The 26443-nt window shown below is 34.8% G+C and overlaps 2 protein-coding genes across 4 annotated transcripts; both read right to left on the bottom strand.

The window, feature by feature from the left end:
* Positions 1-4870: 4870 nt before the first annotated feature.
* LOC137962923 (dolichyl-diphosphooligosaccharide--protein glycosyltransferase subunit 1B-like) lies at positions 4871-10252 on the bottom strand. 2 transcript variants are annotated; one of them, XM_068810057.1, is made up of 8 exons: positions 10081-10252; positions 8995-9039; positions 8115-8746; positions 7408-7555; positions 6661-6840; positions 6469-6537; positions 5440-5529; positions 4871-5070 (listed from the first exon to the last, which is right to left on the bottom strand). In XM_068810057.1, exons 1-4 carry the CDS (start codon positions 10201-10203, stop codon positions 7423-7425), a joined length of 933 nt encoding a protein of 310 aa, XP_068666158.1. In that variant the 5' UTR covers positions 10204-10252; the 3' UTR covers positions 4871-5070; positions 5440-5529; positions 6469-6537; positions 6661-6840; positions 7408-7422. The 2 variants fall into 2 exon arrangements, with proteins under 2 accessions (XP_068666158.1, XP_068666159.1); XM_068810058.1 differs by lacking the exon at positions 6661-6840.
* Positions 10253-22203: 11951 nt separating this feature from the next.
* Positions 22204-25002, bottom strand: LOC137962364 (UDP-xylose transporter 1-like). 2 transcript variants are annotated; one of them, XM_068809188.1, is made up of 8 exons: positions 24707-25002; positions 24137-24291; positions 23526-23710; positions 23363-23430; positions 23128-23260; positions 22878-23039; positions 22529-22801; positions 22204-22447 (listed from the first exon to the last, which is right to left on the bottom strand). In XM_068809188.1, exons 2-8 carry the CDS (start codon positions 24255-24257, stop codon positions 22346-22348), a joined length of 1044 nt encoding a protein of 347 aa, XP_068665289.1. In that variant the 5' UTR covers positions 24258-24291; positions 24707-25002; the 3' UTR covers positions 22204-22345. The 2 variants fall into 2 exon arrangements, with proteins under 2 accessions (XP_068665289.1, XP_068665288.1); XM_068809187.1 differs by having other exon boundaries at positions 24641-25001.
* Positions 25003-26443: the final 1441 nt, after the last annotated feature.

Genomic DNA, 26443 nt, shown 5'->3' with positions numbered 1-26443 from the left:
TTTTATTTTTGCCATGACCTTATGTTGCAATAGGGCTAAAGAACTAACACTCGATGATTGCACACTTGATCTCTTGTTGCTTAAGAAATTGTAGGCCCTCAAGTTATTGATCTAGTGTTTTGTAAAGATTTCATGGGCCCAACTGCTCGTGTTCGAAAACTCATCATTCTAATTAAAAAAAAATAAGTGGGGTCATCATTGATTGAAAATAAGCTTTTGAGTTTCAATTAAAATCTTCCACAAGGATTACGTTACTCAATCAGACTCTTTTCCAATCTCCTAGGATTTTAGACAAAGTAGAAAACCTATCAAACTGAGAGTCTTCCTATCTTCTTGAATAACTTAAAGAAGTCTATTATCCCTTTCAGAGGTTATCCTAAAAGTGTTCCTGGGGTGTTGCTATTTGTTCAGCCAAGAGATGCGCTTTGTGGAGTCTATTTGAAGTTGTTGGGTTCATGGGCTGGAAAGCAATGCTACCAAGAGTTCAATGCCCACCGAAAGTCACTACAACTTATGGGTTAACTTGTTTGTTGTTGTTGTTGTTGTTACCATTGCATCAAAGCAAGGTAAGATCTTGTCCACTCTTTTTTTCCCTTTCAACTTGATCACTCCCCTTCCTTTTTCTTTGTCTTCTTCTTTTCACCGTAATCAACTGGCACACAGTTGTTCCTCCTCTCTTGTTCTTTTTCCTTTATCAATAATCGACATAGGGTTGCCAAAGGAAGTTTTGGAAAGAGTAACATGTTAAGAGACACCCACGAGTGTAGGGGTGGCATGACTAGTAAATAAGGAGAACTTTCACAGATATAACATAGAATTGTAATTATGCAAGATGGTGTATGTCCTCTTATATCCTTTTCATTTTAAAGCATATAGCCCTAAGGGCATTGTGGCCATTGTAAACACCTTCACACAACTATAAATACAACCTCAAGGCATGTGATAGAGGATTCAAGTTTCTTCTTTTTGGCTCAAATTCGTCCATACACCTCTCTCTCTTTTCCTCTTCTTTCTCTCCCTTGGTTTCTTCACTCCTCTCTCCCAAGAGCTAGAGTTCCTATTTTTACTCCTTCCCTTGAGATCTCTTGTATTTATGTGTCGTCCCTATGATTCAACATGGTATCAGAGCAGGAAAAAATCTGGGATGAAAAGGACAAGAAGATGGAATGATGGAATTCTAATTTGTCTTACTACTAAATGTGATATTAACTATTGGAGGATTTGTTTTTAACAATAGTCAACATTAGAGGAGAATATATGGATGAATGTGATATTAACTACTAGAGGATTTGTTTCTAACAATAATCAACATTAGAGGAGAATATATGGATGAAATAAATGACAAACATGTTACATTAGTGTGTTTGATAAAATTGCTCCAATGGAATGCAACATAGAGTTTACCAACTCGTCTCCATTTAAGATTTGTGTATCTCAAAATATGAGATAGGACGATTATCTAATACTTGATGCAAAGCTTTATTACAAAATCAACAAAATGGAAAGAATAACAGAATTAAAAATTAAATCTAACTCATTTGTATAAGATTTTTACTATAAAAGTATGAAGATGCAAAACTTTATTTAGTGGAACATGAAAAACAGATAATCCTTTGATTTAATTTTAAAAAAATTAAAATTTTCTTTTTTGAACGTTGTAACCAATGCTATAAAACTGACTTGGAGAGGTTATCAGATATGATCGAAGAGAATGTAAAGCAAATTTAAATTGTTTCAATCAATGGGGGAAAAGAGCAAGCATAGGTGCACCTAGTTTTACTACCTTATAAATGGGATAATTAATTATAAAAATGGAATAATTAAACCAAAATAATTGATCAACTGTTTTCTTTAACAATATTTTAATTACCAGTCCTCCATTTCTAATGGCCGAAAAATAGGTTTTATTAAACCAAAACTAAAAATGAGATAATTAAACCAAAATAATTGATCACATCCTTGATTTAATAATATTTTAATTACCACAATTAAATCACTAATATAATACAGTAATTAATAAAATAAATTAATGAATAAATAAAGCTGGTTTAATTTTTCCTAACTTAGGAAAAAATAAATCACAGTGTTGTCTTCCTCATGGTGCTGATAATGGTTAGGATTGGCCAGTAGGCAACAACGATGGAAGCGGCACTCCAACGGTACGCCAAAGGTGACAATACGCGGGAGGCTCTACAACTGCCGTCGGTCCGACTGGATGTTCTGCGACAAAGCGGCCGAGAGGGAGAAGAGAGGGAGGCAATTGCGACGGAGCGACCGAGCGGCTTGACTTTGCGATGGAGGCAACTACGACGGAGGCTCTGCTCTGCGACGGAGGCTGAGAGGGAGATGAGAGAGAGGGAGAAGGGAGAGGGAGTGTGAAAACGAGAGGAAGAAGAGAGCGTGAGAAAAAAAAATCAGGGGCCCGAACGATTCATGTGAATGATTCACAAAATCAGGCTGAAACACGATTCCTTGATTTTTGTTTGAGAAGATTACCAGGCGTGATTCAAATGAAGAGGCGCTCATTCACCACTAATGACCTAATCGAATGAACGGAGTAATGCACATGTAATTATTCTCTGCTTCATTTTGGACTACCCTCCTCCCTCCCTTTCCTCTAGATTAATTCCAATGGGATTTAATCCTAAAGTTTTGGTGGCCTTCTGTATTAGCTTTCAAGCTTCAAATGTTCCAAATGATTGTTAGAAATAAAATCATAAGAGATCATTATAGACATGACTATTCATGTAGAAATCAAAGACATTGGGTTAATCCGCAATGAATTTGAAATGAAGTGAAGATTTCAATTCATCTTAAATAAATTGATTCAACTTCAACTCACCCTTAGGTGCACGAGTTTAAGTGCACTGAAAAATAAATTCTAGTATTAGTGCCCCAAAATTAAAAATATGATATAAACAAAAGAATGAGTTTTTTTTGTAATATACTTAAATAAAATATATACCTAAACAGATAATTAACAAAAATACACATGGTAACTACACTTGTAAGTGATTTAATGTGTAGTATTAAAATATATTAATAAACTAAATTAATGAAATACTATATTATATTACTTAATGATTACAGTTTATTATAAATTAATATAATAATTACGTGTGACTAGAATAAATTATAAAAAATAAATAAATATAAGTAAAAAATAACATAAACGAATATAATAAATAAATAAATTATTTTTAATAACATAAGATATATTTTAACATTAAAAATCACAAATTTAATACAGTAATAAAAAATAAATATAATAAATAAATATATTATTTTATCAATAACATAATATATATTTTTACATATTATTAATTAATAATATATTGCCACAAAATTTAAAACCATTGGTTTAATTAATTATAGCAAATGGGATAATTAAACCAAAACAATTTAACAATTGTTTATTTTAACAATATTTTAATTATGATTATTAAAATCATTAATTTAATACAATAATTACAAAATGAATATACTGATTAAATAAAAATAATTATTTTATAAATAAAAAATATTAATTTTTTGACAAAATAAATATAATGAACTTATGGCACTGGTTAATTTTTCCTACATTAAGAAAAATTAAACCATCGTCGGCTTCTTTACGACGCCTCGATGCGTCGTCCTCCTCACAACACCGATAATGGTGGGAGACAACGGCGGGCCAATAGGCAACTGTGACAGAGGTGGCACTCCGACGATACACTGAGAGGGAGAAGAGAGGGAGGCAGAGAGGCTCGACCTCCAGTGCTCTACGACAGAGGCCAAGAGGGAGAAGTGAGTGAGGCCAAGAAGAGAAGATAGAGGGAAAAAAAATTCAAGGGAGGAAGACCGAGAAGGGAGAAAAGTCGAGCGAGAGAAAAAAATTTCGAGAGAGGAAGTCAAGAGAGAGGGAGAACAAAGCGAAATGAGGGAAAAAAATTTGTTTGAGGGAGGGAGAAACGTGTCCCGCGTGCGATTCATGTAGATGATTTGCAAAATAGGTATGAAACATGATTCCCTTATTTTTGCCTGAAAAGATTACCTGGCGTGATTCAAATTAAGAGGAGATCATTTTGGACTAACAACCTAATAGACTGAACGAAGTAATTCACACGTAATTCATCTCTGCTTCCTTTTGGACTAACCCCCCAAGTGAATCATGTTGCAATATTCAGAGATTGAACATCTAAAATAATTTTTTTTCAAAACTAAACAAATTACAAATAATCTCTAGCATTTTTTTTCAAACAGATTAAACCCTCTTATAATATGGAATTCCAATACCACAAAATGCATCGTTAGAACTGTTTAAAAGGCTATTTTCAAGTGATACTTTCGAATTTATCTCCACTTGGGTGATCCAAGGTCCATATTTAGGAAAATTTTAATTTTTTAGCTTAAGAGGCCAACATAATTAATACCATATAACCCAAACTGATGACCAAAGCTTAGTGTTTTTTAAGTGACTGAAGTTAGTATAGCCTACAACAGCAATAAAAAGGTGGTGAAATATTTAGATTGAAGAAAGAAACAGTAAATTTTAAAATAAATGCTGAATATGAGCATCCAGATATAGCATATTTCAAATGTAAACATATGATTAAGATGTGGTAGATTAATGTAATCTCATTGATTCTAAAGTTCAACAATCTTTAAATTGGTGCAAAATGAAAATATTGCCCTTAAAATTTTATGTTTTGTTTAGAATAGAAGGGTAACATTTTTTTGGTACAAAAAACTTCATACAAGTCCAGATTTTACAACAAAACCAAATGACTAGTCACTCCCCGTAGGGGAACTTTACAGCATTAGTAATATGCTAAATTATCATTGACATATTGAACCTGCAGTATACATAAGTGCTAATAAGAAAAAGTCAAATAAGAAAATTAACTCATACCTTTAACAAGGAGTCCAAAATTCGTTTCTAGACCATCTTTTACCACTTTGCTACTATGGCTTATGCACGGAGAGATCAATATGTAGGTAAGCGATACAAGTAATGAAAAATAAGAAAAATGCACTTGTCAACATCAAAGGCTCCGCAAGCATGAAAATCTGGTTGAATTTGTAGTAAACCTGCAAAAGAAAATTTTCATGGGTGTAAAGACAGGATCAAACCCATGACATAACATCCCAAGCAGTGATTTAGTAGATCAGAATCAGTCAACTCCACATGTCGGAAACTTGTGGTGGTCTATGAATACTGATGTTGAGAAACATGCCGGTTACCAATTACTAGAATCTTAATCCAAAAAGAATCATCAGAAGCACATCACTTGGCCCAAAATTAACTGTTAGTAGTAATTGAAATGCAGCTAACCCTTTGGGAATCTCATAAAAAGGACAACAAGCAGGCAACATGAAGGATAGATGCTCATTTGGAGGATACGTGAGAGGTTTCTGTTTGGGGCACATTGAAGAAGAAAAAGCTTTTCAGAAATTTACCTGAAAAGCAACATTGTGCTCAGGTACCACGTTCTCTTTTTCCAGGACCACTACCGTCCTTCCAACAATATCAAGATACGAATAACTTGCCTGCAATATTCCCATGAAGGAAGAAATTTTAGAGCACTCATTATAGGCAAAAGTCAAAATCCACCATTCAAATACATGCAACTAACTTTCTGGATGCACCAATCCAAATTGGACTTCAGAAATTATTTGGTGGGGACGCCCATATGCCGCCATTCACACAAGTGTAAACTCGGAGGCATCAGGCCCCACCAGAACCCACCATACTGTGGTTGGGTGATTATTCGTTTTTATGAATTCTTTTTATTTTTATTTTTATTTTATTTTATTTTATCTTCCCCTGATATTACATGATAGATTTTATCCATTTTTTTGAATTTCGAATTTAGAATCTCTTGTTATTAATAGATTGTAATCAGAATCGTGGAGGATGTTGATGAATGAATGAAAATCCCTTTCTGTTACTTCTTTCTTCTCTTCCCATTCTTCTTCTTCTCTGTTCTTTTCTCTCTTCTCCTTTAAATTCCAGCAATGAATACGTTTCACTAAATCGACATCCATTCCCCATCAGTATTGTGTCTTGTGAGATTTAAATCAGAAAACAAGAAAGACAATTATTTTTATCTTCTGAAGCTCAATCTGTTACTTTGTTAAAATGTAGTACTCATGATGTGTTTTACGTCTCTTGGACCTTTTTGGCATAAAACCAGTCCGTAGACACTGTATTTATAAAGATGATGATACCATCTCTCTTCATATTGTGTTTCCTATACCATGTGCAGTTATGCTCAAAGAAAATGTGGAATAAACCTGATACAATAAATGAAGGAATTTAAGAGGTATATATTTTAAAAATGATTTAGTAGGGTATCATTCTTTGCTTCCTCACAGAGGAATTTGAAATCCTTAAGAAAGTGTGGTGGTGGGGGCTTTGTACAGAAGAGTAAGCTGCCTCCCAGATGCAAACTTCTTTTTGTTAGCAAAGCCAAAAGAAAGTTTTACCTCAAAATGCTGTTCTACGTGGAAAGGAGTAACGGCTGATGCATCCTTTGATCCCTCCGGAAGCACCACCTGATACAAGACACTCTAAATTTTGGTCAAATTTCACTTGATGCATGTTCTAACATCTTAGAATGACAAACTTAATTCAACATAAGAAAATAGATTTGATCGGGTGCACTAGAAAAATCCTACCTTGACAATTAACTTCTTCACACTTGTTTCCATAAGAGGGCATCCAAAACTAAAGTTCAGATATCGCCTGCCATCAGATGCCTCAAAAAGAAAATTTTGCAGGGGCACCCTGTATCCAATAATGAAAGTAGCTCTCCATCCTCCAAACAATGGATATCTTGGTTCTATTTCAAGCAGTGACTGGAACAAAATACCTTGATGTTAGAAAACTGCACTTAGTGATACAGTTCCATTCTGAATCATTTCTCTATGGTGATTTTAAAGGATCCACTCCCAGATCTTCTAAAAGAGGGTGAATTTTTTTTTCTTATTCAAAATGACTCAAGAGAGCCATTCATGTCTAAAGTGGGGAGCCAAAAAGCCAACAGATCAAATATCAGCAGACAATGTCCTTCGACAACTAAATCGTTTTTGAAAGTTGAAACCCATATCTTGGTGCCCAATCCACAATCCTCAGACACCTCATGGTCATCATATTACTTGAGTATGACTTAACTTGTAACTGAGAAAACTTAACCCTATAAGAAACATTGCACACATTTAACCTTACATAAGATGCACTGCAGACAGAATGAGAAAGGTAAACATATGACTCAAATTGGTAATTTCATTTTAAAAAAAAAGGAAACCACAATGCCTGGGATGGACAATATAGCAATTGCACATACTCAACACCAGGTCACAGCTAGAAAAAGAGAAAGAACTCCCTGACTTCAGCATAGAATGGCAGCAGAGAGTCTAACGAACCTTTTGAGCATCAGTTCACAAGTGTGAAGATGAAATGTTCCCAATTTCGTCTCGGTAGTAGACAGATTCCACCCGTGGTGGTAGTATTGCTAGAAGATGCTTAAATGAAGAAATGCCACTTGTAGATGGTCGTGACTGATATTCTACCCTGGCAAGCGATTCACATTCATAATGAGCACATGGTTGATGAAAACATATTCCAATATACCGGTTGATAAGATATCCAGGATTAACAACATGCTACTTTAGATACACTTTTTTTTTGGGGGGTAATGGTTTTCTTTATCATAGCTAAATGATATAGATAAGTTTGCCCCCTTGTTTTATAAATCAGGAATATCCAGCCACTTAAGAACAATAAATAAAGTGTGGTTCGGTTTGAGCCTGTGGTTCAATTCTTAAGAAGCACAACCACAAGCTGTGAGGTCACAGGCTCAATCTCAGGCCATTTTCAAAAAGGTAACACAATGGTTGGTTTCCCATCACCCATAAAAATCATACATCTACTTAATTTTTGATAAGTGTCTTCTTTAGAGCATCGGAAAAGGGGGTAAGAGGTGTGGTAATTTGCAGTTTATAGAAACATGGAATGTCACAGATGTGAGATCAATCTTGTCACCAGAGTGATGAAAAAGGATCTTCCACTGCAGTGGTAAGCAATAGATTATTTCACTATTCAGAAACTGAAAAAATAAAGTGTAGGGAACCTTGAAAAGCCACCACCATGTCTGGCTCCTGCATGAAACAGTTGGTAATGCTCAGTAATCTGAAGGCTACCCCAATGTGACACTTCCACTTCACGTACAAGTTCCTCAACCACCGCAAATGGATGGTTATTCTCAAAATGTACAACTACAGGAGAGAATGAATATGGAGGATGTTCTTCATAGCGTCCATACTTTATTTCTGTATCAGAACGGACTGTTGGGTCCACTCTTGTATAAGATTCCACTTTTGTAGTTGGTGTCTTAATATACATTGTCTGTTCCCTAACATGATATGGTGACAACATAAGTGCACTGTCACGGTAATAAACCAACTGAGGCTCTGACTGTCCAATCTCTGCAGGAAAAGGCTCGAGAGAATGTGTTAATATTAGCGACACATCCAAGGTTGCACTCTCTCCATTTTTTAGCAGTTTGAGCAAAGAGATGGAAAACAATTTAGCTCCATTTGGTGCATCAGGTGATTCAGTGGGGATTATAGAAAGTTCCACATGAGTTCTCTTTTTTTTTTTTCCTTCAACTGATGCTGCCTTAAGTAGTGCAATATGCTCAGCTTGGGTTGGTGGGAAGGCCAAAAGAATTTCTGAAGCAGGAGATATTCCGATATTTTCAACCTGAAAATGTCCAAAAATGTCCAAAAATATCCAAAAAATTGAACAGGAAAAGCAGAGAAAGAAAATATGACAAGAATCTGACATGATGAGAGCTTGCTCAAAAACTTTTAAGACTTGAATAAATTCATGGAGACCTTCGTTTTTTGAATGGTGAGATTCATGGAGACTAAATAAGGAAAAACTGGTAAATTTGCTTTCTCCAAAAAATTAACGGAGGGAGCATAAGAGAATGATTATTTGGAACTTACCTTCAAAGTCAAGTAGGCCCTTACTATGGGAGAGGTCAAGTCAATCTGCAAATATGTAGAATAGTTCGTGAGAGTAGGAAAGAGGCTTGAAATGGCAACAGTAGGACACAGATAAAGGACCATTTTGTTTCAGTAACCAAACACTACAAAAAGAGATGGCACATAGTAGCTATGTTAAGATTTCTAAATTGACCAGAAAGAGGCCTTCAGTTGCAGATAAGATAGCTACATCCTTTCCATCAATGTCCCAGTGATATACGGGTCATGAGAGACTTCTTATTAATGTCACATGCCCAGTCTGGTTTGGGTCTGCGATATAGGAAAAACCATCGCAAAGTAAAAACTTTTCGGATAACATACAGCAGTCAGAAATTCGGTAAGCCTTGACTATATTACCCGCAACTGTAATTTGGACTGCTCTTTGTTCAGCTGATAGAACGTGAGTATCCAAAACTCTTTATGGCAGGTTTGAGTACTACAATATACCACTAACCACTCAGTTTTCCTACTTGGTCCGTGTGTGTGTGTGTGTCTGTAGGGTGGGGGGTCCTATTGAATCAACTAAATAATTAAATAGTCAATCAGTGATTATGTTTCCACTCAAATGTTCGAAAAGAGAGCCCAATTCATATAACAACGAAAGACGATTGTCACGTCTGATGATTTTTTACTGGTTAAAAAAATAGACAAACGATTCAAAACTCCAGGGTGGAGTGACATAGTATCTTTTCTAATCATTTAAGGCACTAAGAATGAACCCTAACATACTATCATTTGTAGTCCATCAGATAGATCACATCCTCGCCCATTACAGCCAAAAAAAACTATTTTCTGTCAGCTACCCCACGAAATAAAAAAACAAAAAATTTATGTAAGAAGAAACACAAAATATACTTCTCTATATCTAGTAGATCAATGAGCAGCTAATCTTCGAATTCTGCAGCCTGGGAAGACGTAATTTTAAATTATACACCCTTCTTTAACTCTGGAACGAAGATAGGGGAGAGGGAGGAAGAAGCAAATCACGCAATGCAGTTACGGAAGTAAGAAAAAAGAGGAAAAAAAATAGCCACTTTGAAAGCATACCCGTCGTTCCGCGCTAGTAATTCGAATTTGTCCAGAAGAAGACTCACACGATATTTGAACAAAAGATAAAGAACAAAGAAAGAGGAAGAATAGGGCAGCTCGAAGAGTGAAGAGAGGTTCCATGAGGTCGTCGCTCGCCTTCGTCTTGGACGCAGCTCTCGACTTCGAAGACTATGTTAATGTATAAAATGCAGTAGGCTCTTGGAACTTCCGGTCCATTGACTGCATATGTGTACAGTCCAACTCGACACGTCAGCTTACCCAGCTTCAATCTGACCCATTCACCCTGTTCACCGTTCACATTTTTTCTATTACATTCATATTAGCTTTAGCTCCATATCCATCAAAATCATGATACTTGTGCTGGGTTGTATGATTTGTATCCATCCTTCATCAAGAGGGCGAACCAATCATTAACTATCTAGCCAATGCAGAGCGAATCGGGATTTAACCAAAAAAAAAAAAAATAAGGAGCTAAATCCACCCACAGAGCTGAACCCTCACTAGTCAGTACTCATATTTACTGACGATATTTGAAAAGACTATCATGACAGGAAGACCAAAATTGGCGTAAAAGGAAAAACCCAACTGCAATTGGTTGAGTTTATTTAATGAAGGAAAATTTACTAAATTATCCATTTTTTAATAAATATTAACAAAAATAACCAATTTTTAAACTTAATATAAAAAATATCTAAATTTGACCGGTCAATTACTCATGTGTACCACCCAACTAGACACGTTAGTTTTGACGGATTACGTGGTGCCATTTAACTTTGATCGCATACACATGCGTAGTCGACCGTTCAATTTATCAGTAAGCGTACACATGCGTAGTCGACCGTTCAATTTATCAATTACTGATAAATTGAGTTGTGAGTTAAATTGAAGTTATTATTAAGTTTAATTGAAACTTGATTTAATTGATCTCTGCATTTGTTAATTTTTTGTATTTTAGTTTATGAATTTTTATACCATTGAATGTTGTATTTGATTTCAGTAAATGGAGCAGATTATTCATTAATCATGATTTTAAATGTTATGTTTTATTTCTATTAATTAAATGATGATTTTATTCTAATGGATGATTTATTGAAGTTGATTTCTATTTTTAATACAAATTTAATTTTGTGTGTTTAGGGCTTAAACCCTTTCCAATTTTTTACATTTTACATGTCCTATACCCTCAACCCTATGCCCTAAACCTTCCCTAAACCCTAAACCTGGATTAATGGAAGTTGATTTATGTTTTTTTTAAAAAAATTACAATTTTGTGTTTTTAGAGTCTAAACCCTTACCAATTTTTTAGGGTTTGTTTAAAAGCCTCGTAAACCCTCAACCATATGCCCTAATCCTAAATCCTAACCCTAACCTAAATCCTAAACCCTAAACCCTAAACCCTGAACCCCAAATCCCAAAACCTAAACTCTAAGCCTAAAAACCTAAATCCTAAGCTCTAAGCCCAAAAACCTAAACTCTAATCATAAGCCCTAAACCCTAGACTCCAGGTCCTAAGCCCTAAGCCCTAAACCCTAAGCCGTAAACCCTAATTCCCAAACCCTTAGTCCTAAGCCCTAATCCCCAAACCCTTAGTCCTAAGTCCTAAGCCCTAAACCCTAATCCTAAGCCATAAGCCCCAAACCCTAAACCTTAATCCTAAGTCCTAAACCCTAACCCTAATCTTAAGCCCTAAACACTAACCTTGACCGTAATCTCCTCCCCCCCCCCTCCCTCCCGGCTTTTTTTTTTCCTTCTTTTCCTCGAACCAAAATATTTTGAGTTCAGATTTTAAACCGGTAGGGTTCTGAAACGGTATTTCGTTCAATTTGAGGGTGTTCATTGGTGTGTCAAGTTTTGGATTTCTGAGTTGATGATTCTGATTTAGATTAAAACTGACTTGGTTCGTAAATTTCATATTTCGGATTTGATTAAGTATGAAAAGACTCATAAATTGGGTTAAGCACCTGAAATTGATGTTTTCAATTATGATTTAGGGTAAATGAGTTCTGAAATTTCTTGTTTGTCTCGATTAAAGCTTGATTAGAGGTAGATTAAGTTTAAAATTTCGAAATTGAAGCTCCGAAATTGGTATAGAGTTAAAATTGGTTCTGAAATGTCATGTTTAGTTTGATTTGAGTATGATTAGCAATAGGTTGAGTGTAAACGAATTCTGAAATTGAGACTCATTAGTTCGATTAGGGTCAATTTGAGTTCTGCAATGTCATATTATGTTTGATTTAAATATGATTAGAACTAGATTGAGTTTAGAACCATGAAAATGAAGTTCCTAAATTTGGATTAAGGTTGAAATGGTTCTAAAATATCATGCTTTGATTTGATTTAAGTATGATGAAAGGTATATTAGGTTTAGAATTCTGAAATTGATATTCTTGAAGTCAATTAGGGCAATTGGGTTATGAACCATTTATCTAAGCATTCTGAAAGGTATAATTGACATAAGATATGAAATTGAAGTCCTAATTTGGATTTGCACTAATAGGGTTTTGAAATTTCTAGTTAGTTAGAGGTTAGGAAGGCAAAAGTGAAAATCTTTTAGTTACTGTAGCCAAATCATTTTGAATGTAGGAGTGAAATGTTTTATTTGCATGCTGGGGTGTTTCTTTTATGAAAACCTTTTATTAGATTCTCGTTAAGCGTTTCGAATTTCTGGGTTTATAAGAGATTAGAGGAACTGAAAATTTAGATTTTTTTCCCAATTAACTGAAGGGTTGGAGTATAGATAAGAAACTGAAATTACAAGTTTTAATACAAATTATTACTCGAACATTTCTAGTTAGACCCTCATTAAGGAGGGGTTTTAATTTTTGGTTAGGTGGAGATTAGAGGGATTGGAACTTGAGGTCTTTCACCTATTACAACTGGATGGTTTTGAATTCATGTCTATAAGTTTGCTATAATTGATGGTGTAAAGTTAGCTAGATGATGTTACTAATATAAAGTACATGAATTAAAAATACTTTGTAAGCTCTCCTTTTCTTAAGTTTGGTAAGAATGATTTATTTTTTTTGGGTTGTGAAGAAATTAGCCATGCTAAATTTGAAGTCTTTTGTTATAATAAATAAATTAGTGAATGCTTTTGAATTTTGTTCTATGTACTCCAACTTGTCTTGGGGATGTTTAATTTCATAATCAACATAATGGTTGGACTTAATTTTGTTAGACATTCTCAATCTATGGTTGAATTTGAGATTGTGGGAGTTCATGTTAATGCTTAGTCTTATGAGGGTCTTTTGATAGGGTCATTTAAAATATAGATATGAATTGTGATTTGAATTAAATTAGAAGTATTTTGAGTTCTGAAACTGATAAAATGATTTCTTTTATGCTATTAAAATTATGTTTACATGCCTTGCGGTAGACCACTCCTTTAGAGGAGTTAAATGTGAGTCTTAATCCATTATGAGGTTTATCCAGATTTTTTTTTTGTTTTTACTAATCTTAGAAATTTCATATATATATATATATATATATATATATATATATATATATATATATATATATATTTTGTTTTGGAATAGAATTCAGTTTGAGTATCTGAGGAGGACTTACTGTTTTGAAAGGTTCTTTAATTTGTTGGTTTCATATTGATGAAATTGTAGTTTACTTTATTGAGATAAAATCTACTGGGTTTTCAATTGCTAGTGGTGTGACTTTCCTCCCTTTTCTGCAGTTGTCAATATTTATGTCACCCTTCTTGCATAATCAGGTTGACATCGGTCAATTTGTCATTCAAATTATTGGATTGAGCTTTGATGTCCTTTTAGTTATGTTGATGCAACATGTTGGTATATTAGTAATTTATAAGTGTTATGGAATGCTAGGTAACCAAGGGTGGGTTGAGTCCAAATAAAACTAGGTTGAGTTACCTGAACACGTATCCATTAGCCAACGAAACCCGACTCCCATCACTGATGAGGTAGGGTTCGTAGTAACTGTGAAGTCATATGGAACTCTATTAGGGGTATTCGGTGAATTTGGACTTAGGTGTGACTTTGCATTGTTAGGATTTTGTCAACTGATATGAAATTGTTTTAATTAATTTTTAAATGTTATAGAATGGTGTTGAATAATTTTGAAGTGCTATGGAATTATCTTACCATGTGGTAAGGAGATTCGGGTGTTATAAATATCCACCACATGGTTTTTTTTTTTTTTTTTGTCTATGTTTTATTATGTCTCCATGTGTTTGCCCTAGTTACTAGGAAGGGTAGAAAATCCGATTATGAGTAGGGTGGGTTGAGTCTAATTTAAACTAGGCTGAGTCGTTTCCACAGGCATCCATAAGCCAACGAAATTCTAACCCCATCACTAATGAGGTACAATTTGTAGCGACTGCGAACTCATATAGTGTTCTACCAAGGGTGTTTGGTGAATTTGAACTTTGGTAGGTTTTTGCATGGTTAGGACTAGTCATAAAAATTTGGACTTAGGCACTTTGTTGCATCAATAGGATTAGTCAGACGATGCTTGTCTAAGGGTATTCGATGAGTTAGAACTTTGGTAGGTTTTTGCATAAAGAGCGCTAGTAGGTATGGAGGGTGGGTTCTGTCTAACTCAAACCAGGCTGAGTTGTCTGCATGGGCATCCATTAGCCAACGAAACCTGACTCCCATCATTGACGATGTACAATTCGTAGTAATTGCAAACTCATTTGGGGATCTACCAAGGGTATTCGGTGATTTTGAACTTTGGTAGGTTTTTGCAAGGTTAGGATTAGTCATTCAAATTTGGACTTGGTTTTTTTTTCTTGTTTATTCTTTGTTGTGTGTGTCGTAGTTAATAGGTTGGGTAGTTAGAGCTCAATTAAATGCACGTTGGGTAAAATTTAGAAGTGCTATAGAATGTTTAATTCATTACCTTGTAGAGTGTTTTAGGCATTTGTTTGTCTTTATTAAGATGTCGAGAATTATGTTAACAAAAGACACTTGCTAATGTATGTATATTTTGTAGATAATATGGCGTCAATTGTTCAGTTCCTCTATCGATACAATTGGAAAATGGAAGGAGAAGTTTGAAAACTTTGATAGTTATGATGGAGGTCAATCATGACTCATAAGGATTGTTGTTTTGACTAATTTTAATGAGTTTTTAGTGATGATGTATAGAGTCACTAGGTGGGATTGTGATACTCATGCAATGATTATTAAAACCAAAATTCCACTTTGTCATGGGGTTTTTACTATGTTTATTGTGGAAGACGATAATAATTTGACTGAATTATTTGATTTTACTTCAAGTAATCAACCTATGGTTGTGGAGATTTACTTGGAAAATAAGGTCTTAAGACAAAGAGCCCATAGAAGGGAGGGTATAAGGAATCGAGTCTTTATTGGTGAAACATCTTAGCCTCAAGAATTGTTAAGTAGATTTGATGATACAGAGGAGTAAGTGTTTATATTTGTATATTCACGATATGGATTGTAATAAGTTTCCAAAATTTAATTTTTAAAATAAAAAATTTAATTAGTTAATATACGAAATTTATATTTTATTACAATAAATAAAAGGTAATAAAACTAGTACTGACAAATAAAAATTTTAAAAACAAAAATAACTTTTCTTAAATCATTTTTAAAATTTTAAAATATTTTAAAAAGATTATCAAAGGTGTTAATCAAATTTGAAGATGTTTTTTTAAATAATTAATATAAAAAATTTATATTTTATTTCAATAAATAGAAGATAATGAAATGTGTTCCAACTAGGGGTGGCATCGAGCCGAGCCGAGCCCAAACTTGCCTATGTTCGAGCCGAACCTGATTTAAATATTTAGAACTCGAGCTCGAGCTCAAGCCGAGCCTAGCCTCAAGCCTAAAATTGTTATCGAGCTCGAGCCCAATAATTTTAATCGAGTTCGAGCCGAGCTCGAGCTTCAACATTCATTTAAATTTTTTCAACAAGTACATGTCTCGATTTCGAGCTCCAACATACATTTAAAATTTTTCAAAAAATACATGTCAAATAAATTGTATATAAAATTATACATACATTTTACATAAAATTTGGCATGACCTCTACTTAAAATTGAGCATAAGGGTGACATCGAATCTAGCTGAGTTTGAACCTTTCTAAGTTCGAGCCGAGCTTGATTTAAAATTTTTGAACTCGAGCTCGAGCCGACCTAGCCTTGAGCCTAAAATTGTAATCGAGCTCGAGTCTAATAATTTTAACCGAGTTCAAGCTCGAGTTTGAGGTTAACCTACATTTAATACTCTATATAAAATAAATGTTAAATAAATTATCTATAAAATTATGCATACATTTTTAAAAAAATAATGATAGGGGAGGTTCGGGATTGAATCTCAATAATGGATTAGAACCCACCAATATTAATCTTTTTTACCCCAAATTTGGTCTAGCTTATTTTGTAATTTTTGAATTTGGCCATAAATTTACTATGGTCTCCTTTGTGCCCCTGATTGAAAAATTTATATTCTAGGAAAAACTAGAAATGTTTTTCCTAGGATACACATTTCCAAAAAACCTTTAAATAAAATCCTATTACTATTAAAGACTTACTAGAAAATTACAAGAAATATTTTAAAATTTTCTTAGGAAAGTTAAGTGGACCTCTTATTGTCTCTTCTAGGGAAATAAATAAAAATTAATAATCAATCTAATATATTACTATACTTATCGATAAATTTTTAATCAAATAAAATGTCAAACACAAAATTGCTATGAAAATTGCCTCATGCTAAAAGTACTATAGCATCAACTGTCAAATACTTATTCAAAATTGTTTTATACGGTTTTCTAGCCCATCTTGGCAAGAAAATCTTACTTAGAAAATTATATAATTTTTTTGATAAGAATTTCTAATTAGAAAAATGTTTTAAAAAAACATGAGGCACTAATTGTCCCTATATTTCTACTAAAAATATTTTTTCAACATTTATTGAAAAAACCACTAATAGTCTCTAAAAACATATTTCTACTCAAATGTCTTTTAAATTTCTTCAAGAACCATGAGGAAGGGACGAAGAGTTTTTTTTTTTTTCTTACTTGTTTATGAGCTCGCACGTGAGAAATTGTGTAGCGCGGGGTTTCACTGGTTTATGACCTCGCACGTGTGACTTTCACAGGTGCGAAATCGACTTCACATGGGGGGGGGGGGCGAAATTTTTTCTCCCAAATTAGGTAACTCTCTCTTTGTACTTTGGTTTTCAGCTGAGACGACGCGAATCGAAGGTGCGGTACCGGCAAGGACCTATCGTCGGCGACGAAAACAGAGGAGGCAAAAAAATCGGAGGGAAGGGGACGTAGCGGCCGGCGAGGATCTGTCGACTACGACAAAGGTGGATGGGAGGGGCTCGACGTTCCCTCCCCCTGCTCCCGATCCCGCGACTCGCCCGTGAATGAGCTGGCTCGCGAGCTTTCGAGCCAAACCTTGATTCGATTGAATTCGGCTCATTAACTCGAACGAGCTATATCTGGATCTCGAACTTGGTTCGAGATCCAGGAATACCAAATTGAACCGAGCCGAAAATGAGCCGAGCCAGGGCCACTCGCGAGCCGGCTCGGTTCGAAGCCACCCCTAGTTCCAACAATTAAGATTTTTTAAAAACTTGATTTTTTACAAATTATTTTTTAAATTAAAAAATGTGTTAAATCCATAATGAAACGTGTTAAATAGATTAGAAGAAGATTTTTAATTATTTAATATCAAATTTTATTTTATTATAGTAAATAGAAGATAATAATACGTTACCAACACATAAGATTATTGAAAAGAAAAGTAATTTTTTGTAATATATTTTTTAAATTATAAAATATCTTAAATCGTGTTGGAAGATGGGCTCAAGCCCACACAACCAAGGAAGACCCACACATCTAAGAGAGGTGATATCATGATAAATAAGAACATTTCTCATAAAGATGGCACAAGGAAGTAATTGGTCAAGGAGGATAATGTCTACTTATGTCTTTTCTCATGTAAAGCTTTTAGCCCTAAGACCCTTAGCTATAAAGGCCCTTGGCTTGGAGTAGAGCATTCAAGCTCCTTCCCCTTCTCTTAATTCGTCCAAGCTAGCCTAAAGACTCTCTCTCTCCCTTTCTCACTTCTATTCTCCTCTTCTTTTCTTCTCATCTCCCTCTCTTACTCTACTCGAGGTTGTAATCATGGCATCTTAAAACCAACATGGAATAAGTGTGGGGAAAGATCTGAGATGGAAAAGGAGAAGAAGATGGAGAAGAAGGGGAGGAAGAGGAAGAAGAAGAAAAAGAAAAAAGAGGAGTTTCTTGTCTTTCCTTAAGTCTTATTTCTCAATTCTTAATTTTCATTAGATGTTTTGCTCTCTTGCATTATTTTTCACATAGAAAATTATATACCGTTGGAATTATATTTGAGTCTAGTTTTCAACTCAAAAAAAATTGTTAAAATCAGATTTTTCTAGAAATAGAAATCGATATCTGAAGAAGCAAAGGTCAAGCAGTAGAAAAGTTTTGTGTAGCAGTAGAAAACTTCAACTTTTGAACCATTTTATGCCATCAAGAATGAAACTTTATATGGATAATTATATATCAAAATAAATATCTTTAAATATATTTTATTATTTATTAAAAAAATATCAATTTGAGGTTTTTTATGGAGATATCAATTTCGGAAGAGTCAATGGTCATGTTGGTCAAAGGAGAAAGAGTACTCAATTCGGCCATATTACATAGTCCAAAATCTATTAGATTATTTATCTCAAAAGAAGTATATTTTATGAAAAGAAGTTATAATTGGACAAAAGGTATTTAATTTTAGTTTCATAAGGAGAAAATTTCATGTCAATCTGATATATATTCAAGGAGATGTTGGTATACTGTTGCCTACGAAGATCCAAATTTAAGCCAAAATTTTTGCTTAAATTTTTGAGTTACTATTATTGATCAACAATATCAGGAAAGTATCTCATGTTCTACCCTTAGAAAGTTTCTATTTGTTAACTAATAATATTTAGAAAAAATTTTTAGAAGATCATCTTATTTTCATAAACTTTCCTTGATTTACTTGTCAAAGATTGCCTTGCCTAAATATTTCAAGAAAAAAAGGCATGGAAAAATGTCTTCTTTGATTGCTAAGTTGGCACCAATTGAAGGAGGAAACTACCTTATTTAGAATATTTTTCAAGCCACAAATTTTGTGAGATTTTTTTGGTATTTTGAAAGGTTATAAACAATTTGATTTGGTATCCTTGCCTAAGAAATTAAGACAAGAAAAGATTGAAATATTTTTGGTGAAGTCGCACCATATCACAAAGGAAAAGTTTTCGTAACTTATTTTTTGGAAAGTGGTTGTCTAAGGAAAGTTTCTCTCTTCTTTGACCTCAAACTTATTTGAGATCTCCTTGAATTTATGTGATGTATCTATCTTGCCTCGATCTCAACTTTCTTAAAACCATAAAGGACAGATCAAAGATTGAAAATTGTGAGTTGGCATCCAAGTTTATACTTTGGAAAGATTTCCTTTGCTTTTTGTTAATGGTTGATTTGAGAAGATCCCTTCATGATTTGATTTTCTGATTGGATATTCCTTCTTAATCAAAAAGGAAGATAAAAGGTATGATTTAAAGTGATTTTCAGCCAACACTTGAAATATCCTCTTGATTATCTAGTGATATTTTTAATTGCCTAAAGGACTAATTAAACTTGGGTTGTTCTTATCCTTCCAGAGTTGGTTTAGTTTGGCAAGGAAATACAATATTTGGCTTGACTTGAGCTACTTGGTTTACAATATTTGAGCTAGTGAAGTTGTTGATAATAGCCTTCTTTTACATCATATAAGAGGTGGATTAACACTTGAGCTTGCAAAATATTTGTTGACTTCAAGTTGGGATCATTGACATTACCATCTAACTAGAGGGGGAGAATAAAAGGAGACATATGAAGGATGAACACATTAGAGATTGTTTGATTTATTGATTATCAAACAACATTTGGTTCAACTTATTATTGAAAATCTATTACTCGGCTTGACTCACTCAGTCACTGTCAAAGCTACTATCTACTATCTGCTATCTGCTATCTACTATTTGCTACCAGCTTGACTCCAACTTGATTATTACCCTGGATTATTACCTTGGAATATCCCCAACTTATTACTTGGTGCATAGCTTCCTTATTCAAGGATGACCTTACTGCAAATTATTTTATGTGTCCTTATTGCTCTTAAGGACTTTTACTACATATTGGTTATCTACTGCTATATAACTACCTATTTGGTACGTGTTATTTTGGCATTACCTCATTACCGTTGCTACTATTATGTCTCTTTGACTAAGACATTATTATTGAAGGACTCATCGCTTGTTGACTGTTGTTAGCATTGGTTATTTTGATGAAGAAAATAAAGCACATAGTGGCCCCAACATCTTATCTTCATTTGATTCCCACTACCCCCTTATTTGGCAGTTTTACTCTTACCATTTGAGAGTAGGTGCCGTGTGTTGAGATACCATGATGACGGAACTTATTACTACACTTCTGAGCAATGCCTATAGACCTACTACCCACAGAGGATAGGAGTGTGTCCAACATCCAATGTGAGTCAAGTTTATTATTCTCCCAAGTTTTTTTAGCTACCCTGAGAAAGTGGGTAGACTTTGTGCCCTCATTAGTGCTACTTTTACGCCTGTGAAATTGAGTGGAAATTATTCTTGATTATGACCATTTGACTAGAGTATGGAGCTTCGTCTTACGGCTAAGAGTGGTTTTACTCTCTTATATTATGTCAGTTGGGTCTCTTGGAAAACAACAAAGAGACCACTAGTTTGAGGGGGAGTGTTGGAAGATATGATGGACTGCCATTTTATACGGGAAAATCCTATACACCATTTGTAGCAAGCTGGGTGTTTATCATGTTCTCTCACCCCCAACTTGAGGGGGAGTGTTGGAAGATGAGTTCAAGCCTACACGACCAAGGAATACTCACACATCCAAGGAAGGTGGCATCATGGAAAATAAAAAGACTTATCATAAAGATGGTACAAAGATGTAATTAGTCAAGGAAGAACATGTCTACTTATGTCTTTTCTTACATAAAGCTTGTAGCCTTAAGGGTATTATAGACATTGTAACATCCTCTCTAAAACTATAAATAAAGGTCAATGGTTTGGAGTAGAGCATTCAAGCTCTCTCCCCTTCTCTTAATTCATCCAAGCTCTTTCATATCCTAAACTCTCTCTCTCTCCCTTTCTCTCTTCTCTTCTCTTCTTCTTTTCTTTTCCTCTCCCTCTCGTACTTTGCTCGAGGTTGTAATCATGGAATCCTAAATCCAACAAATCAATAATGAAAGGTGTAAATAACATTAGAAAAAGTTTTTTTAAATAATTATTATAAAAATTTGATATTTTATTACAATAAATAGAAGGTATTGAAATGTGTGCCAACAAATAAGATTTTTAAAACATAAAATAATTTTTTAAAAATTATTTTTAAATTAAAAATATTGTAAATTGATAATTAAATGTGTTAAATAGGTAGGAATATTATTTTTAATTAATTATTTTTTATTTTTTTATTTTAAAAAACTTATATATGAAGATAATAAAATATGTACCAAAAAATAAGATTTTTTTTTAAAAATTATTTTTACAAAATATTGTAATAAATTAAATAATATCTTAAATCGATAATTTAAGGTATTAATTACGTTAGAAAAATATTTTTAAAATAATTAATAGACAAATTTTATAATTTTTATTATTCTAAATAGAAGGTGATGAGATGTGTAGGATTTTTAAAACTAGAATTAATGTCTTTAAAATATTTTTTAAATTAAAAAAACTTAAATCAATAATGAAAAAAATGGGAGAATAAATGTATGCTGACATGGAGTGTTGATGCAACGTGTTGATGATGTGTCATGATGATATTTTGTACACGTGTATAATGATGTAGTGATTCAATGACATGTTAGTCGACAGGCTTTAATGCCCTCGAGTGCTATAGTGGCTCATTGATGTGGCACTACTTAAGCGGTCAAAGTTGATGTGTCATCTTGGACGATATACATGTACAATGGATTGGTCAAAGATGGGTATTTTTATATTAAGTCTGGAAGTTGGTTATTTTTGTTTATATTTGTTAAAAAATGGGTAATTTAGTAAAATTCCATTAAAAAAGTAATTTAATAAAATTCCCTTTAAAGAATCAAAACCAATCAAGAGCATTTACGCTTGTCAATGGCACAAGTGCTACAGATAACAGAAAAAAAAAAGGTCTGTATGGTGAGGCTACACATGCCCTGGACTAGAAACTAAGCAGCTCCATTAATGGACTTCACCTCGATGCTTTCTTTCTCGTGATAAGATACACCATTAAGGCTCAGTAAAGCTGTCGTCTCGTCCTTTTCCTTTGCCTGTAGCAATGACACAACAAAATTCAAACAAGGCTCAACAAATTAGAGATCTTTAATTTGAAGTCTCGTTAGAGTACCCACCAGAGATGAAGGCAAGACGTCGCCGTTCTGCCTCTTTTGTTTCTCATGGGTACAGTAGTAGGAGTACATGCCCATGCCAAAAATCGCGATGAGGATGCCGATGATGTTCCTTTCAGTGAAAGGGTCGTGCAGCAAAGTATAACCAAAGGCTAACACCAAACAAGTCTTCAAATGTCCGAGCACCTGATACGTCACCGGAGAGGTCTTTCCGATCACCAGAAACGTGCTAAAGTTCACTGAGACCGAGATCAGACACGACAGGATGATGAATGCCTGCAAACAAAATCACACGGTTAACACTCGTATATATATGGGTGCAAATGTAAAGGATTTAACGAGATATTGTTACCAACACCACTGGAGAGTATTTGAAGGTGAAGACGTTTTGCTTGGTGAGGCACTGATCCACCAGAGGCCCAGATACGAAGAGAATAGCAGCTTGGAATGGAGCGGACTGATACAGCAGCTGAGTGGATGAGACGTTTAGCCTCTTCTGTATGGTGTTTGTCATCTTCATTGTTTAAGGTTAAGGAGACGTAGATAAAGTGCAAAATACCCACTAAATCAAATGGAGAATGAACTAAAATGGTGAAGGATACAATCTGGCTGACGCACGTTGTCGCGATGGCAAGAATGGAAAGAATGGATCCGAGTAGGTTGAGCTTAAGATCGGTAATGGATGCGATACCAACTCCCAGCAGTAACACCAGAAGAGAAAGTTTAATTTTCTGGCTGCAGATAGCAAGCAAGCAGGATTATACATGCCGGCAAACTGATATAGATAGATTTGAAGAACATGTAGTGACTCTGTTTACATTCTTAAGATTTAATTACCTAAACTGTTTCTTAAAGAAAACTGTTTCCAGTAATACAGTGAAGGGAATGATAGCAAGTTTAGTCATCTGCAAATTACATAAACTCTCAGCGTAAGTGTTTCTAATGCTTCCGTTCGTGAATTGACGGAAATAAGTAATGTAATCGAATGGATAATCAAGACCTGATAGAAGCCAATGGAGTTGAACCCCAAGCTAAGATTGAGGAATCCAATGGACACGCCATTAAGAATTCCAAAGAGCATGACAGTCTTCAGATCAATCGACTTGGGTTCGAAAGCATTGAACCGTTGGGCAACATGGAGACTGAAGAACGTTACCATCAGATGCCAACTCGTCAGAGTCGTAGCTGCATATATACATCACAAATGAATATATCAGTCGATGAATCGCCAACATAGATTAAGCACCACATGAACTCAAGTAATTTCATTTGGTCTGGATCACTCATGAGACGAGCTCGGATCATCTGGGTGTTGATCGGCAACAAGTGATTTTGGAGGATGATGATGCATGGGAAGAAGATCCATTATTTTGGCTTGAAACGATTAATTGTTGAGCAGAGACGTCGAGTTTGTTGGAATTGTTGGGGCTTCACATCACTACCAACCGATTGGGGAATGAGTACTATGGAATCAAAATCATGAAATCTTTTGCTCTAATTTCACTCATCCTAGCTAGAGAACCCCTGAGTCCATCTGCTTAATTATGAGGAGGGCGATTATGAGAAGATTTTGGCCATTTTCAGTGTGCGGTAAGCTGGAGGTAGACTAACCGAACGAGAAGCCAAGAGAGCTGATGAGAGCTTTATTGCAGATGACTATGGCTACCGAGGATGTCACTGACAGGGCTAGCGCTCCGATGACGCCCAACTGCACACTAGCCTTCTCTGCCATTATCGATTTTCTGCTTTCTTGTAATTCCAAACTCCTGTACATGTAAGAAATGCAATACTTGAACCAAGCATTTTTAAGAAAAACCGACTGAATCATAAATGGCCAGATGTCCACCAAACTGATCAAAAGCAGCATCGAGATGAGCAAAAGAGTTTCTGCTTATAAAACGTATTAATCTGGGAAAAAAAAGATGGATCATTCTTAGAGATACTGCAACTGCATGCATTAAACAGATAAACGCGAGGTTCAATTCTAATATATAGGCACGTCCAAGCAAATAAACAGATCTTACGTGCTGCAAGCTTTCCATGAAGAAAGAAGAAATACATGTTAAGCTCATCGATCACCATAATGACAAAAAATAAAATATTATGCATGGTCACCTGTGAGAAAAATAGATGATCAGAACGGAAGCTCTCACTCTCGGTTCCGAAAGAGATTGAAATCACCTTCAGGAGCTCCAACTCTCACAATCCCATTCGAAGCTTACGAGCTGGGTGAAGAAGATGGGGAAGCAGCAAAACGAAACCCAGAAATCACCAGACAGAATTTCGAAAAGCTTGTGTCAGAATGAATTGAGCATCGGATTGGGCCCTTTTTATTTTTGTTTTCTAACATGGTCAGAACACCTGCTCTACGACCTTCGACAAGGGAGGTCATTTTAACGGCAAATGCAAGCAACGAAACGGTATTTTACTTGCCGTTAGTTGAGACTAAACTGCGGACTCTGGATCAAAAATCAAAATCCCTGCAACTGTCGCTTAATTTCTGAATTACAATGACGACAGTGACCCCTCCCAGGCTTCTGTGATGTCTTACAATTGCCAGTATTTGCCTCCAAAACTCCATTTGCTGTGTATCCTCTTTCTTTTCACTTTGAACATCCTACCTCACTAGGCTGTGCTAATACATTTGCACATATTCATCAAGAATAGTCATTTTATACCCAGAAAGCTGTGACCATATTAATGTTTCAGATATCAAAATTCGTTTTATCTATAATAATATGATTATCATGGCAGTCAGAAATGGACTTCTGGTGCTCACCTACTCCATTCTTTCTGTGTGGCTCTGAAAACATGTACAGCCTTTGTAGAGAAGTTAGAGAAGGTAAGATATACAGATTTCTTTAAGTGAAGTTTCTGCCAGCGCAAGCAAAGTTCGTTAGCTGCCAAATAAAACCAGTTTGGTGGAACTTCAAACTCACTCAAAACCTTTAGAGCTCTTTTCTCACACCATTTAAACGTCACATTATGAGTATAATACAAAGAGTTCATTTAAACACCAACAGACGGGACGGAGATGCTCATGTTCTGGTGTTAAGGGCCACAGAATGGGAGGAAAAAACACCCAGACGAGAGGGAATCAAAGTGGAAATTAAGTCTAATAAGGTTATAGTCAAGTTCAATTAAATGGGAAGTATGTTCATTTCAACCGAATCATTACTATGGTTTTTCTGTTTAAGAAAAGCTGAGTTCAGAGGCTCATAGGGATCTGGAAGACCGAGAATGTCAACGTCGGTGCTTATAGCCTCGTTAAGTTAATTAGAAAGAAAAGTGAACAGGCCATTTTAAAGGGAAAATGCTAGTAGAATCAACCAATAGCTACTAGTGGTCCTACATACTAGTAGAATGAACTAATAGCTACTTGTGGGCATTTGATTTCACCCGTTGCTTAAAAGTGCAAATTCAATTGTCAATTGAACTCTACCAATCACATTTAATTAATTTATAGGGACTTTACTTAGTTATATTTTCCAAAACTGAGATCCAATTGTACTTAGTTTACATTGCTTACATCAATAGTCAATTGAGTTACCTAATGATAGGGTCTTATCAATTAGTTGAACCTTTTTAATTTGTTGTCTAAGGCTTTAATATTAAGTACATTATTCCTAATAGGAATTAGATGCCCTAATTCCAAACTAACGAGAACAATAATAATAATCGTGGAAGAAGAAAAAACAAGCACGAAGAAAGACACAAAATTTATAAAGGTTCGCCTCAAGGTGAGACTCTGTTCTGTCTTCCATCGCTACAATAATCCACTTTGAAGATGAAATAGTTTACAAGAGAAATCACGCACACTCACATGTGTTTTTCTCTAACCTCTAACTCGGGCTACAACTCAAGATCCTTTTTCAATAATAAACCCTAATAGCAGCGCGCCAAATATAAAGAGAAAAC

The sequence above is a fragment of the Aristolochia californica genome, unplaced genomic scaffold (genome assembly GCF_029961685.1).
Source record: "Aristolochia californica isolate CCGP_79_NKW_82.1479 unplaced genomic scaffold, dmAriCali1.0.hap1 SCAF_4, whole genome shotgun sequence".
Lineage (NCBI taxonomy): Eukaryota > Viridiplantae > Streptophyta > Magnoliopsida > Piperales > Aristolochiaceae > Aristolochia > Aristolochia californica.
This window is presented reverse-complemented; position numbering and strand designations above follow the sequence as displayed.